The sequence below is a fragment of the Cucurbita pepo genome, chromosome LG12 (assembly GCF_002806865.2).
Source record: "Cucurbita pepo subsp. pepo cultivar mu-cu-16 chromosome LG12, ASM280686v2, whole genome shotgun sequence".
NCBI lineage: Eukaryota > Viridiplantae > Streptophyta > Magnoliopsida > Cucurbitales > Cucurbitaceae > Cucurbita > Cucurbita pepo.
The window spans coordinates 8,203,539-8,216,552 of record NC_036649.1 but is presented as its reverse complement, the minus strand read 5'-3'; the positions used below and the strand labels follow the sequence as shown (position 1 = coordinate 8,216,552).

The 13,014-nt window shown below is 35.9% G+C and overlaps 3 protein-coding genes across 4 annotated transcripts in view; 1 reads left to right on the top strand and 2 right to left on the bottom strand.

Moving 5' to 3' along the window:
* LOC111807131 (U1 small nuclear ribonucleoprotein C-like) overlaps nt 1-1,255 on the top strand; it is a 5,887-nt gene extending 4,632 nt beyond the window's left edge. The window contains exons 3-5 of the mRNA XM_023692714.1: nt 62-103; nt 360-609; nt 779-1,255. Coding sequence (XP_023548482.1) covers nt 62-103; nt 360-609; nt 779-1,032 — 546 coding nt within the window. The 3' untranslated portion in view covers nt 1,033-1,255. The remainder of the gene's footprint in view (nt 1-61; nt 104-359; nt 610-778) is intronic.
* A 70-nt stretch (nt 1,256-1,325) lies between these two features.
* Nucleotides 1,326-5,940, bottom strand: LOC111807120. Of its 2 annotated transcripts, none has more exons than XM_023692697.1 (9): nt 5,738-5,940; nt 5,155-5,511; nt 3,498-4,787; nt 3,039-3,262; nt 2,690-2,959; nt 2,522-2,602; nt 2,272-2,383; nt 2,119-2,185; nt 1,326-1,724 (listed from the first exon to the last, which is right to left on the bottom strand). In XM_023692697.1, exons 1-9 carry the CDS (start codon nt 5,811-5,813, stop codon nt 1,670-1,672), a joined length of 2,532 nt encoding a protein of 843 aa, XP_023548465.1. In that variant the 5' UTR covers nt 5,814-5,940; the 3' UTR covers nt 1,326-1,669. The 2 variants fall into 2 exon arrangements, with proteins under 2 accessions (XP_023548465.1, XP_023548466.1); XM_023692698.1 differs by having other exon boundaries at nt 5,155-5,483; nt 5,738-5,822.
* Nucleotides 5,941-6,834: 894 nt separating this feature from the next.
* On the bottom strand, nt 6,835-10,918 carry LOC111807286 (probable indole-3-pyruvate monooxygenase YUCCA10). Its single transcript, XM_023692947.1, has 4 exons — nt 10,217-10,918; nt 8,267-8,500; nt 8,023-8,151; nt 6,835-7,105 (listed from the first exon to the last, which is right to left on the bottom strand). Exons 1-4 carry the CDS (start codon nt 10,829-10,831, stop codon nt 6,932-6,934), a joined length of 1,152 nt encoding a protein of 383 aa, XP_023548715.1. The 5' UTR covers nt 10,832-10,918; the 3' UTR covers nt 6,835-6,931.
* Nucleotides 10,919-13,014: the final 2,096 nt, after the last annotated feature.

The following is a 13,014-nucleotide window of genomic DNA, read 5'->3' as shown; positions in this document are numbered from 1 at the left end:
TTTTTTTTTTTTTTTTTTTTTTTTTTTTTTTTTTTTTTTTTTTTTTTTGTTGGTGTTTCAGCCATCTGTGAGGAAGCAGCATAATGCAGGCTACAAACATAAGGTATGTTAATCTTGTCCACATCTCAATTTAGTAGAGTATTTCTGTTCCAAGGTTGAGCTCTTCAGGCTAGAGTTTAGAAATTGAATTTAATGTTATTTTTATGTTCTTAAGAACAAACCACTTTCAGACTAGAACTGTAGAAATATTATTTCCATTCATTCATCCAATAAGACTTCAAAAAATAATAATAATAAATAAATAAATAAAAAATAAAGAAGAAGAGATTCTTAGTACCTTATTTATGGATGCACTCCAGGCAAACGTGCGTTCATACTATCAGCAATTTGAGGAGCAACAAACCCAAAGTTTAATTGACCAGAGGATCAAAGAACATCTTGGTCAAGCCGCAGCATTCCATCAGGTTGGTGCAGCCTATAATCAGCATTTACTTGGCCAAAGACCTCGTCTTCCTGTATTACCTACTCCTGTAATGCCGGGAGCTGCCCCGGGGTTATTGCCTGGAATTCGGCCTCCAGTTTTGCCAAGACCAACTCATGGTGCTCCAGGTAATATTCACAGATTTGATACATTGAAATCTTGTTGGTTTTCATTGATTTCGGTTTGTGCTCCTTCGTCATTGTAGGATATCTACCTGCTCCTACAATGCCACCTATGATGGTTNTGAAATCTTGTTGGTTTTCATTGATTTCGGTTTGTGCTCCTTTGTCATTGTAGGATATCTACCTGCTCCTACAATGCCACCTATGATGGTTCCGCCCGGTGCTCCTATGCCTGGCCAAGTGAATATGCTTGCCAGGCCGCCGCCTCCTCCAGCACCAATTCCAGGGAGCGCACCTCAACCTTCTTCAGCCAATGGCGCACCTTCAGCTGCTGCACCATTGATGTATCAAGCAAATCCAGCAGCACCAGGAAGTGGTGGTTATGATAGCTTCACCACCACCGCTCAACCTTCTGAGTCTAACCATTAGAGCTTCTAATATCTGTGCTATATGTGTATGATATCCAAATCTCTTCTAGTGCAAATTTAGACTCAACAATTCTTAACATATCTGAAGAAAAATTTGGAGCCTTGAGATTTAATGTAGAAAATTTCTCTTTGAGGAAGTGAGGAAAGGGAATATTTTTGGTGGTTGATTCCTTGCTACTTATTTGGTGGTAGAATAAAGAATGTGATTATAGGGTTAAATGTGATTATGTTTTTTGTGCTTTTTCATATCTGATTTTCTTTGACAAATTTACCGACTATGAAAACAGTATTATAATTTCTACGTTGCATATGTTCTTTTTGGGAAATTTGCAAGTGACCAGAGAAAAATGATTTCAAATCCAAAGTAGTATTCACTTCCATCCAAAAAAATGTTTGAAAATAAAAGAAAAAAATATTGCCATGCGGTTGTAAACAAAATAGAACAGAAAAACAGTGCCCACAAAATTCTTGATGGATATTCATTATAGAAACAAAAATATGTACAAAGTTTTCGTCTTCCAAAATGACTCAAGATATAAAGGACTATATCTCTTAAGTGGAAATACGTACCCATCAGCCATTTTTACCAGCATTTCCATGGAGGTAGAGAGGGAAGAGGACAGAGTATTTCGACTGTTCTACTGGTCTTGGCTGTCATCAAAACCTTTCGTGCAATATGTGAAGAGCTCATGCCTGTTAATGGCAAGTGTAAATCAAAGAACAAAGTTCAGCAGCTGATGAACTCTCAATGAGAAAAGGAGAGGGAGTAAAAAGGTCAATGATATACTCATATAACTTTAGTCAACTATACTAGGTTTGAGGTCACTTCTTTTGAAAACGTGTACTAAATGCCACATTTTACAACACTTATTTCAAAATTCACACTTAATGATCTAACTACATGATGTTTGAGATCACTTTTGAAGTAGTGTTTACAGCTAACTAAGCATTATAAAAGACTTGAAAAGTGTTCTTATTCATTATGCTAATTAGTAAGCCTGAATATTGCTAGAGTCAATCTATGTTCTAAAATTTATAATAACTTGCACCTCCTTCAGGACGCATGGTTTGCGTAGAAAATACTAACCGTTTGTTTTCAAGTTTCTGGATAACTATCCCATTCAATAGAAGCTCGGAACTGTAAACGGTTGCTCCTGCAAAAAGGAGCTCTAGCATTATTCTTGAGCTACTCTTTAAGAAACCAGGTGTTTTATTTATTAAAAAGGGGATAAATCCATACCTTTTCTGAGGAAAGGAACACAATGCGCATAATCTTCTTCGCATGAAAGAATAAGTAGATCGTCGGGGAACTTATCAGCCTTGCCAGTGAAAATCTGACTCCTCTCAATAGGCTGCAAGGCGTTTAAATTTATGACCAATTTTGTAATACCAAAAGGGATAAGAATACATAGAGGTAGAAATTTACAGCTGCAAACAGTAATGTAATTTGAGAACAATCACAACTATGCACAAGCATGTATAGTCAGTACCTCACCCTGAGACATCTTTACCAAACTAGTAATGATTTCTTTACTAGGTTTTATGTTTGGGGTGACGAAGACTCTGAGACCCTGCTAAGTAGGATCAAAGAGGAAAAAGTAAAATATCTACAGCATTAATGAAAAATCAACATATGAAACCAAAAAACAACATTTCACCTGTAGAAGTGGACATTGGATAGCACGAGATAAGGAACCAGGCAAGTTAAAACCAATTTCCTTCTCCTTCTTAGTATCTCTTAGAATATAATTCTTTTCATCAATGAAACAGCTTGCTTGTCCACAACTTTCAAGCCATGAGTGTGTAACCACTGGTTTACCGAGAGCAATAGCCTCCAACATGTTTCTTGTACGAACGAACTTGTCTGCTACAAAATGTGTGGCATCTGCAGAACTCGATGCAATTGATATACCCAGCTGTAAGACTACCTATTAAAGAAGAAACCAGATGGTAAGTACACATTTTGAAAGAACTTGATTGTCATAAAAAAGATAAGCACAGATTTACCTTTTTTTGTTGCTTGAGGGTAACTTCATCCAAATGCTGGCTAAAACATACTCTTACCAAAGCCATTGTTCTTCTTCTCCTCAAATCTTTCCATCTGAGATCAGGCATCGACTCTGAGACACCTAATCGTGCAAGCTCTTTCGAAGATGACTGTGGTAGCATTATTATGGGTGTTGTTTTGTGATAAACATCAAATTTGCAGCTGGACCTTGATGTATTTTTCCCTGCAGTAAAACATAGCATGTATTTTTCCCTGTACTGCATTATCATAGTATAAACAGAAATTTCTCAAACTGTGATCACAGTTTATGGTCTCACGCAATACATTTTGAAAACATTTTTGCACTAAAGACCATTAATGTAGAACGTGTTGCACATTGCTTATTTAACTTGCATGAATCCCTAGGCAAACACGCAGGAAATTCGGATTAATACTCCTAATTAAGGCAGTTGACTTACTGTTAGAATTTCTGCCTAATGTCCCATTTTTCATTAAGATGGAATTCTCGCAACGTCCCTCAACTGCTAAAGAAGTGTTGTTCTGATTGTTTGATTTATTTGGATGACTTTGGAAGTTTCGTGGTGTTCTTCTCCTCCTGGGGTGGCTCCATAATCCGACCATCAAACTGGTGATGGCAACTTGATCTCCCTTAGTGAGACCTCGCTGAATCAGTTGGCAACTACCTGTATCGCTGAGTAGATTGGAAGATGTGGCTGAATAATTGCTCCCATCAGGAGACTTGCTATAATTCAACCGTCCCTTCACCGCCAATCTACTTCTTTTTGCTTGTCTCTTAGTTGTCAAATCGGATTCTAACTCCTGACGGTCATATTGTGCTTGAGATCTATTCAAACACTTTGCATTAAGCTTCTTCTTAGAATGCAGTGTTCGCTTTGACTTTCTAACTGCGCCTCTCATAATTTGAGGATAGGAATTATTCAAATGAGGTTTATGTTCAATTATAGAGCACGAAATGTTATCGAAGGCATTCTCTGGACTGCAGGCATTGGCAAGTTTGTTACTATCTGGGATATAAGACAGTGCTTCCATTGCTTCAACAGCTATTTGGGTACTAAAACCAATATCTAATTCTTCGAGTTCATCTCCCTCATCATCCATAGAGCCAAACTGTTCCTCTCCTATTTTTGCATTTGGTTCCTTGTTGAACGTATTCTCTATTTCAATGTTGTTCATCCCATCTATCTCTGATGAAGAGATATCCAATCTTGGATGTGGCAAGGTTGAAGCAGTTGGATCAATCCGGAACTGAATGCCTGCACTTGCTTCCTCACCTTCATACTTTTTGAGCAAACAATCGCCTTCTTTATTGCTCAGTTTTGCGATATTCTGAGGCTTGGTTGCACATGACTGCCCTCTGCAGTCAACAAAATCAGAAGTTGCCTTTTTGCACTTGGCAAATAAGTTGCATTCTGCTTCTTGTTTGTAAATGTCAACCCACTCAAAGTTCCTTGTTTCTTCAATCGACTTCCTACCTATTCTCTTTGCCAAACTTTGAGGTCCCTTAATTCTTGAAAGAAGAGGAGATTGCACTCTAGCAGCCTCTCTTCCTTGAGAAAGATTTGCATTTGTAGTACTTAGAGTTACAAACTGATCCACAAAGCCAAGAGCATTGACTTGGGTTGAATCTCCTGGTTCTTGAGAACTGCAATAGCTTAACCCTGGCGAAAGTTGATATGAATCCTTCCCCATGTCAACCCCATTCAAACAATTAGAAGAAACTTGCTCCCCTTCATACAAATTTATAGACAAGTCAACCAAAGTTATGCTAAAAAAAATGAACAGAACAGAACAGAACAGAAAAAGGGTTAACTCAAAGGTTTACTTTTAGCATTTTGTCCATTTTGATTTGCAGTGGTCCCTGTACTTTTAAAACTCCGTTTTTTAAAAGTTCTAGATAAAAATCAACCTTTTGAAAGTACATTGACAAAAAAAAAAAAGTACTGTTTAAGAAGTATATGAACTAGAATGCATGTCTTAGGAGTAGAAAAGACACTGAAATGGCCCAAGCTGAATTACATACTAAAATATTACTTAACCCTATATTTGAAAATGGCTAATAATATCGAGTTTCAAATTGAAGCAGGGAGTATGAACCTGTATCGCATGGCTTCTGGTCAGAAGAGTTGAAATCCAATGTCATATTCTCATCTTGTGCATCACTTTTAACTTCCCACCCCGCTTCATTTCTAGACAGGTTGCTGGAAACTCTAATCACTCGACATCCATTAATTCCTTCGTCCTCGCTATCAAGCACGACATCATCCTCATACTCGAAAGTAGGAATGCATAAGTTCTTCGAACAATCAAGCGCATCCACCATCTCTGTATCGGTGAGAGGACTCTTCAAACGAACAACGTGGTTGTCAAATCCAACACTGTCTTCAAAAGCCAATGTATTCTGTAGTAGTTCGCAATCATCATAACTCGAACCAGAATCGTCATTTTCTGATTCTAAGACCATAAAGAAAACAATAGACTACTAAGCCAACGGCATAACGTGAAAAATGAAAGACAACGTGCAAACATCGATGAAACACACAAACATTCACTGTTCAAATTATAGCGATGGTCAATCAATAACGCAGTTAACAAATGGCTCGGTTTAGTTACTCTCTTAGTCGTTTGACGATCGAACGCGCTTTAAAAGTTAAGCATGTTGAAAATAACTGATGATTACCAGAAACCGACGATGAAGATGGAGAATGAAGATCAACGATCCGAGCCTGAATATTGGCGACGGCTGCCATTGGCATTGTTGCTAAAGATTCCTTAATCACGAACTTACACCGAAATCACATCCCCTTGCAGAGGCAATCGCGGAGAGAAATACAGGAGACCTTTTGATTCGATTTGGTAAGAGCATGAAGTTCCGCGAAGTGAAGAAATGGTGGGAAATTTTTGGAACACTTTTATTTTTATTTATTTATTTCATATATTTATATAAATTAAAAAATACTTACGCTCCATCTTTTGTCATTGGAATAACCGTTTCTTTAAAATTAAATTATTTACCTAATTGAAATTTTAAAAAAATATATTTATATTTATAATATCAATTTTGGTTAATAATTTAAATAATAAATAGAATTAGTAAGAAATTTCACCGGGAGTAGTATGAAATGGGAGGCAGGAATAAGATCGAGGAATCCCAGTCTATGTCTCCGGTGGACATCTATGATTTCGTGTCTTTATCTTGGGGATATTCAAATAGGCTTCTACACACATGTGGATCGACGTCGTTATCTGGACACATTCACGACCAGCTTTAAAGGAACTCAAGTCCCATATTAATTTTTCGCTCCGACTTTGTAGTTTCGTTAAACCTTGGGCGAGGTTTATCTTTACCAACTGATGCGAAATCCAAGCTTGTTTGACCACACACGCTACCTACACGTGCATGTTCAATCGTTTGTGACACAATTGACTTACCTCTACTCTAAGTAAAATCATTCGATTCGACCTTGTTTCTATCTCGAGGTCAAGGTCTCTCAATGCAACATTGTATTTTATCTTGTCATCTTGATTTCCCATCGACACGATACATATGTCTTGACGTCATCTCGAATCATGACCATCATTACTCGCTCGGTAAAGTATACTTAAATTTATTTTATTTAAATTAATTCTTAAAATTTAGGACTGAGTCAATAAACCATTTAAGATTTATTGAAAGTATATTTGAAAATATAATAAAATAAAATTGAATAAGTTTTTAGATATTTTAGTAAATTTGTTTATAAATAATTAATTTTTAATATATTTGGACATGAAACGTGTCGCATCGGAGGTCCAGGAATTGTTTACATTTTTCTTAATTAATTTTGTTTATAATATATTTTACAAATAAGGTTTTAATGCGAATATAATAACATTAAACACAATGGAGTTGGGCCGCTATGTCATTGGCAACTTCTTGGGCCTCAACCTTGGACCCATAGAGCCCTCTTTTGGATAAGCCCACACAATAAAGCCCATTTTTTCCTTTCCACTGATTGGGTGGACTCACTTTGGATAGTCCATCATCATTTAGGAGATAATCGTCATCCTGCGTCAAAAACATTTTAGACGATCCAATAGATCCAACTACAAAATTAAGATTTGAATCTATGATTTCGAGACACAAGCTAGTAGACATTGTTCGCCGTTAACCTCTTTATCGAAGGTATATATAACAGCCCAAGTCCACCGTTAGCAGACATTGTTCGCTTTGGCCCATATCGTCGTCAACCTCACGATTTAAAACGTGTCTGCTAATAAAAAGTTTCCACGCTCTTGTAAGCAATGATTTGTTCCTCTCTACAACTGATGTGGGATCTCACAATCCACTACTCTAGGAGCCCCGTCGTCACAGGCACATCACCAAGTATCTGGCTCTGATACTATTTGTAATAGTTAAAGCTCACTATTAGCATATATTGTCCTCTTTGGCGGTTAGATATCACCTTCAACCTCACCGTTTTAAAATGTACACCACACCTAAATGTGTGTGAAAGTTCTCTATTTATAATCATCAAATAAATTACAAGGATATGAAAATAGGAATAAATGGAAATATGATACCTATGATAATATGACAAATATCTCGATATTAAATATCCTTAACACTACTAGAGAGAGGTTTCCACATCCTTAATGCTTCGTTCTCCTCTCCAACCGATGTGAGATGCCACAATATACGTCTCAACTAGTTGAGACCAAAGATTAACATAACAATTTTAAATACACATACAAACTTTCTAAATTAATTTTATTAATTTTCTTTGTTCATTAGGTTAGATATAGTATAAATTAACGAGGGTTGAGTGTTATATCCCACATTGGTTAGGGACGAGAACAAATCACCTATTGATAAGGGTGTGGAAATCTTATCCTAGCAAACGCGTTTCAAAGCCTTAAAGGGAAGCCCGAAAGGAAAAGCCCAAAGAAGATAAAGTAAAGTAAAGAGGGAGAGGGAGATTTTACCTTAAGCCACAGCTTAGCAGAGCTAGTGAAGCCAGTGCAGAATATTATGGAATGAAATGGATGAAGTTTGCCATCTTTAAACATCACATTATTGTTGCTTTCGAGCATTGATATTTCTGAAGATATCACCTACAATTACAATTACAGTTCTTTCCATATTAATAAACTAGATGGAAGCTTACATATGAAGACTGGGTCTTATCTTACTCACAAAAGTATGTGAAGGTTAAGGGATTATGAGTACCTGAATTTCACCGGATTTGATTTTGTTGAAGGTTCCTACATCAATGACAGGGAACTTTCCATGGCGCCTCTTCATGTGGATGGGCCCTTTTTCCCATCTCTTCATACCATACTTACTCAAGCTTCCAAAAACCATCTTACTCAGAAACACCATCAATGAATCCAAAAACTTTAATGCCAGATATTGCCCCAACAACACTTGCAACTTCATCATTCTTCTTGTCATAATATGGATCTGTTTCAATTCATTTAAAATTAGCTTGCATAATTTCAAAAAGCATCTAACACATTTATAAACTTTTTACTTTTGTTATGTTATGGAGCCTCACTTAATCTAAACTAAATGATATACGAGTAAATTGTCTTAAATAATTAGGATAGAGTAAATCTACACTTATACATAACTAAATAGTAAATAGCTACAGTAAGTCAACCGTGATACACAGCTAGATAATACAGAGTAAATATAGCTATGTATAGTAAGTCAACCGTTATACACAGCTAGATAATACAGAATAAATATAGCTATGTATAGTAAGCCAACCACTCTTGTCATAAATAATAAACAGAATACTAAAAATCTATATTCAGTAAAGCTATATATAGTAAGCTAAACTATATATATAGATGTATTCTCTATCGGAGTAGTCATACATACAAATTGTTTAGTATTCTCTATTGGAGTAGTCATCCATACAAATTGTTTAACCAATATTCTCCTTGCATTTTCTCTAATATATTTTTTGTGTTCATCTTGCATTTTCTCTATTATATTCTTTGTGTTCATCTAGATCGAGCATGTGCGCGATTCTAACAATTTTCTCTCTAATAAATTCTTGACATATTAGAAAGTTTTAAAATTAAATCATATATCAAATGATTTTAAGTCCTTTTAATTCAATGTCTAAGAAATATATATACATACATATATATATATATATATATATATATATATGTTTTGAGTTAATTAAAAACATATTTACAAACAAAAATTTAAGATTTGAGTAAATTTCTCAGTCAAGCAAGGAATTAAAACCTTTAATTTTCTTTTATGGAAACAATATATTAGTTAATGTTAAGTTAAATTTCAAAATTTTTAAATTTTTATTATGAAATTGATTATAAAATTGAAGGTATTTAATTATTTTGAAAATGGGTTTCTAATTTGTTGAGATCTAAAAAAAATTAAAAAACTCTAAATTACATATCCTTTTATATACTTTATAGTAATACAACTGACCACGTCATTCTTTTAGGATCAAATCTCTCTCTCTTAAATTACAACTGTCCACGTCATTATTTAAAGTTGTTACAATTTCTTAAAATTGGAGTTATTAATGTATGAGGCTAGAGAGTTCTATCAACTAAAATAATTTTTAAGTAATAAATGTATCCAATTTTAACTATTTATAACCTTCAATCAAATTTCCTCTAAATCTTTGAAATTGCAACAATTTTTCATTAAATTTGAAACCATTTTTTTTATAGATATCTAACTTAAATTAGATATTACAAAAAAAAAATAATAATAAAAAAAAAAAATATTTTATAGGAAGAAAAATATGAATGGTGAAAAAAAATTTGTTAAATTTAATTTTCAGGATTTATTTATTTTTTATTTCATTGCTAAATTCTAGAAAGAACGAACTTTCAATAATTTTAAAACTGAAAACGATAAGACTGGAAAGTGATATATATATTATTAGTTCATGCAACAATTTTTCTGTAAAATAAATTTCCTGTAACAAATTTACATTAAATTTGAATATCTAACTTAAATTAGTGATTAAAAAAAGTGTATTTTATAGGAAGAAAAATATGAATGGAGAAAAAAAAATTGTTAAATTTGATTTTCAGGATTTTTTTTATATTTATTTTTGGATAAATTATAGAAAGGACGAATTTTCAATAAATTTAAAACAGAAAAAATATAGAGTGGAAAGTGGAATACCGGACTTCGAACGAGGATGGAAGTTGTAGCGCCGTGATTCGCAAGATCCAAAGCAATTTCCATTCCAGAATTTCCCGCCCCAACCACCAACACATTTTTCCCCTCAAATCCCTTCCCCGATTTATACCTCGTCGAGTGCATCACTTCGCCGCCGAATCTCTCCAATCCCTCCACCACCGGTATGTACGGATCCGCCGTCTCCCCCGTCGCCACCACCAAAAACCGTCCAACATACTCCTCCTCGATTTCTCCGTCGCCCTCACTATTCGTCACTCTCACCTTCCACTTCTTCAAATCCCTATCGTACTCCGCCGCCTCCACCTTCCTCCGGTACAGAGGATCGATTCCGAAATTCGAAATATAAGAATCTAAATACTCGAGAAACATCTTCTTCGGCACGTAATTAGGGAAAGAAGACGGAAACTCCATAAACGCAAGCTCTGAGGATTTCTTCGGAAGATGAAGACACAATCGATCGTACGCATATTTCCGCCATAGCGAAGCAGAGCAATCTTCTCGTTCAAGGAGTTTGTAAGGGATCGAGGCTCGAGATAGACAGGCGGCGGTGGATAGGCCGGACGGACCTGCTCCGACGATGATCACTGTAGTCTCCATTTTTCTTTCTTCTTCTTCTTCTTCTTCTTCACCGTTTCTGTTGAAATGTGATTTTAGGGCTGTGTGTGGAAGATAAAGGATGAACTTACTGCACGTGGTTAGGCGGTTGTGAGAGACTAAAATTACGAAATTAACGTGAGGATTAAGGAATTTGGTGCTAAATCAAGGGCTCTTTTGGTAATTTTCTTAACATCATTTGATTTTATTAATTTTCCTTTTATGGTTAAAATACAAAAAAAAAAAAATTATTGGATTTGTGGGCTGGGCCTAATTGAAAGTGTTTTACACCTACCTTCTACTTTGAGTCAAGCCCAAGCCCACGTTTCGCAGGGCCCATTTATAACACCGATAAGGGCTCACAACAAAAACTTTGAGCCAAGCCCAAGCCCACGATTTGCAGGGCCCATATAACATCGATAAGGGCTTACAACAAAAATTTCTAGCCAAGCCCAAGCCCACGTTTTGCAGGGCCCATATAACACCGATAAGGGCTCACAACAAAAATTTCGAGCCAAGCCCAAGCCCACGTTTTGTAGGGCCCATATAACACCGACAAGGGCTTACAACAAAAACTTCAAGCCAAGCCCAAACCCACGTTTTGCAGGGTCCATATAACACCGATAAGGGCTCACAACAAAAACTTCGAGTCAAGCCCAAACCCAAGCCCACGTTTCACAGGGCCCATATATAACACCGTTAAGGGCTCACAACAAAAACTTGCTCAAAAGTTCCACAAATTTTCTTTTATCCAAATATGATCAAAATAAAGTAAGTAGGATTGTACGGATATAATACAAGAGCGAGTAACAAATAAAGAAAATAGGTGAATTTTGAAGTCGGTAAAAGATAATTTAGGGACGATATCCCAAGTCATATAAACTAAGTTTGAAATTTATAATTCAAATAGCTAAATATGAGTGAACTCTACATCTTGTGTTCGATGTATATCTTCGACCCAGAGGTCAAAAGTTTGAATCTCTCACTCGATTCTCGTAAACGAAATGGGATTTAATTATAAAAAAAGGGCTCTTTTGGTAATTTTCTTAACATCATTTGATTTTATCAATTTTCTTTTTATGGTTAAAATACAAAAAAAATTATTGGATTTATGGCTGGGCCTAGTTGAAAGAATGTTTTACACCTACCTTCTACTTCGAGCTAAGCCCAAGCCCAAGCCCACGTTTCGCAGGGCCCATTTATAACACCGATAAGGTATCACAACAAAACAAAAAAACTTCAAGCCAAGCCCAAGCCCACGTTTTGCAGGGCCCATATAACACCGATAAGGGCTTACAACAAAAACTTCGAGCCAAGCCCAAGCCCATGTTTTGCAGGGCCCATATAACACCGATAAGGGCTCACAAACAAAAACTTCAAGCCAAGCCCAAGCCCAAGCCCAAGCCCATGTTTTGCAGGGCCCATATAACACCGATAAGGGCTCACAGCAAAAACTTCGAGCCAAGCCCAAGCCCACGTTTTGCAGGGCCCATACAACACCGATATGGGCTTACAACAAAAACTTCTAGCCAAGCCCAAGCCCACGTTTCACGGGGCCCATATATAACACCAATAAGGGCTCACAACAAAAACTTGCTCAAAAGTCCCACGAATTTTCTTTTATCCAAATATGATCAAAATAAAGTAGGATTGTACGGATATAATACAAGGGCGAGTAGCAAATAAAGAAACTAGGTAAATTTTCGAGTCAGTAAAAGATAATTTAGGACGATATCCCGAGTCATATAAACCAAGTTTGAAATTTATAATTCAAATAGCTAAATATCAGTGAACTTTACATCTTGTGTTCGATGTATATCTTCGACCCAGATGTCAAAAGTTTGAATCTCCCACTCGATTCTCGTAAACGAAATGGGATTTAATTATAAAAAAACAATAGTGGCATACAACCACACATCACAAAACAACACATAAACACCAAATGCAAAAAGATAAAAACAAGAAAAATAATAATAAAGAAGGGAAAAAAAAAAAAAAAAATAGCTAAGAAAAACATTTCCATGTGGTTGAGAAAGGTAAAGAGACCCAACAACACATATGAAGCTTTGTCTGTTAGTATCACTTGCCAAGCTGTGTTATCACATCACAGCCCACTAACCATTAGCCACGTGTCATTCTGACTACACCTTAGCTAACTCACATCACAGGCACCCCCCCCCCCCCCC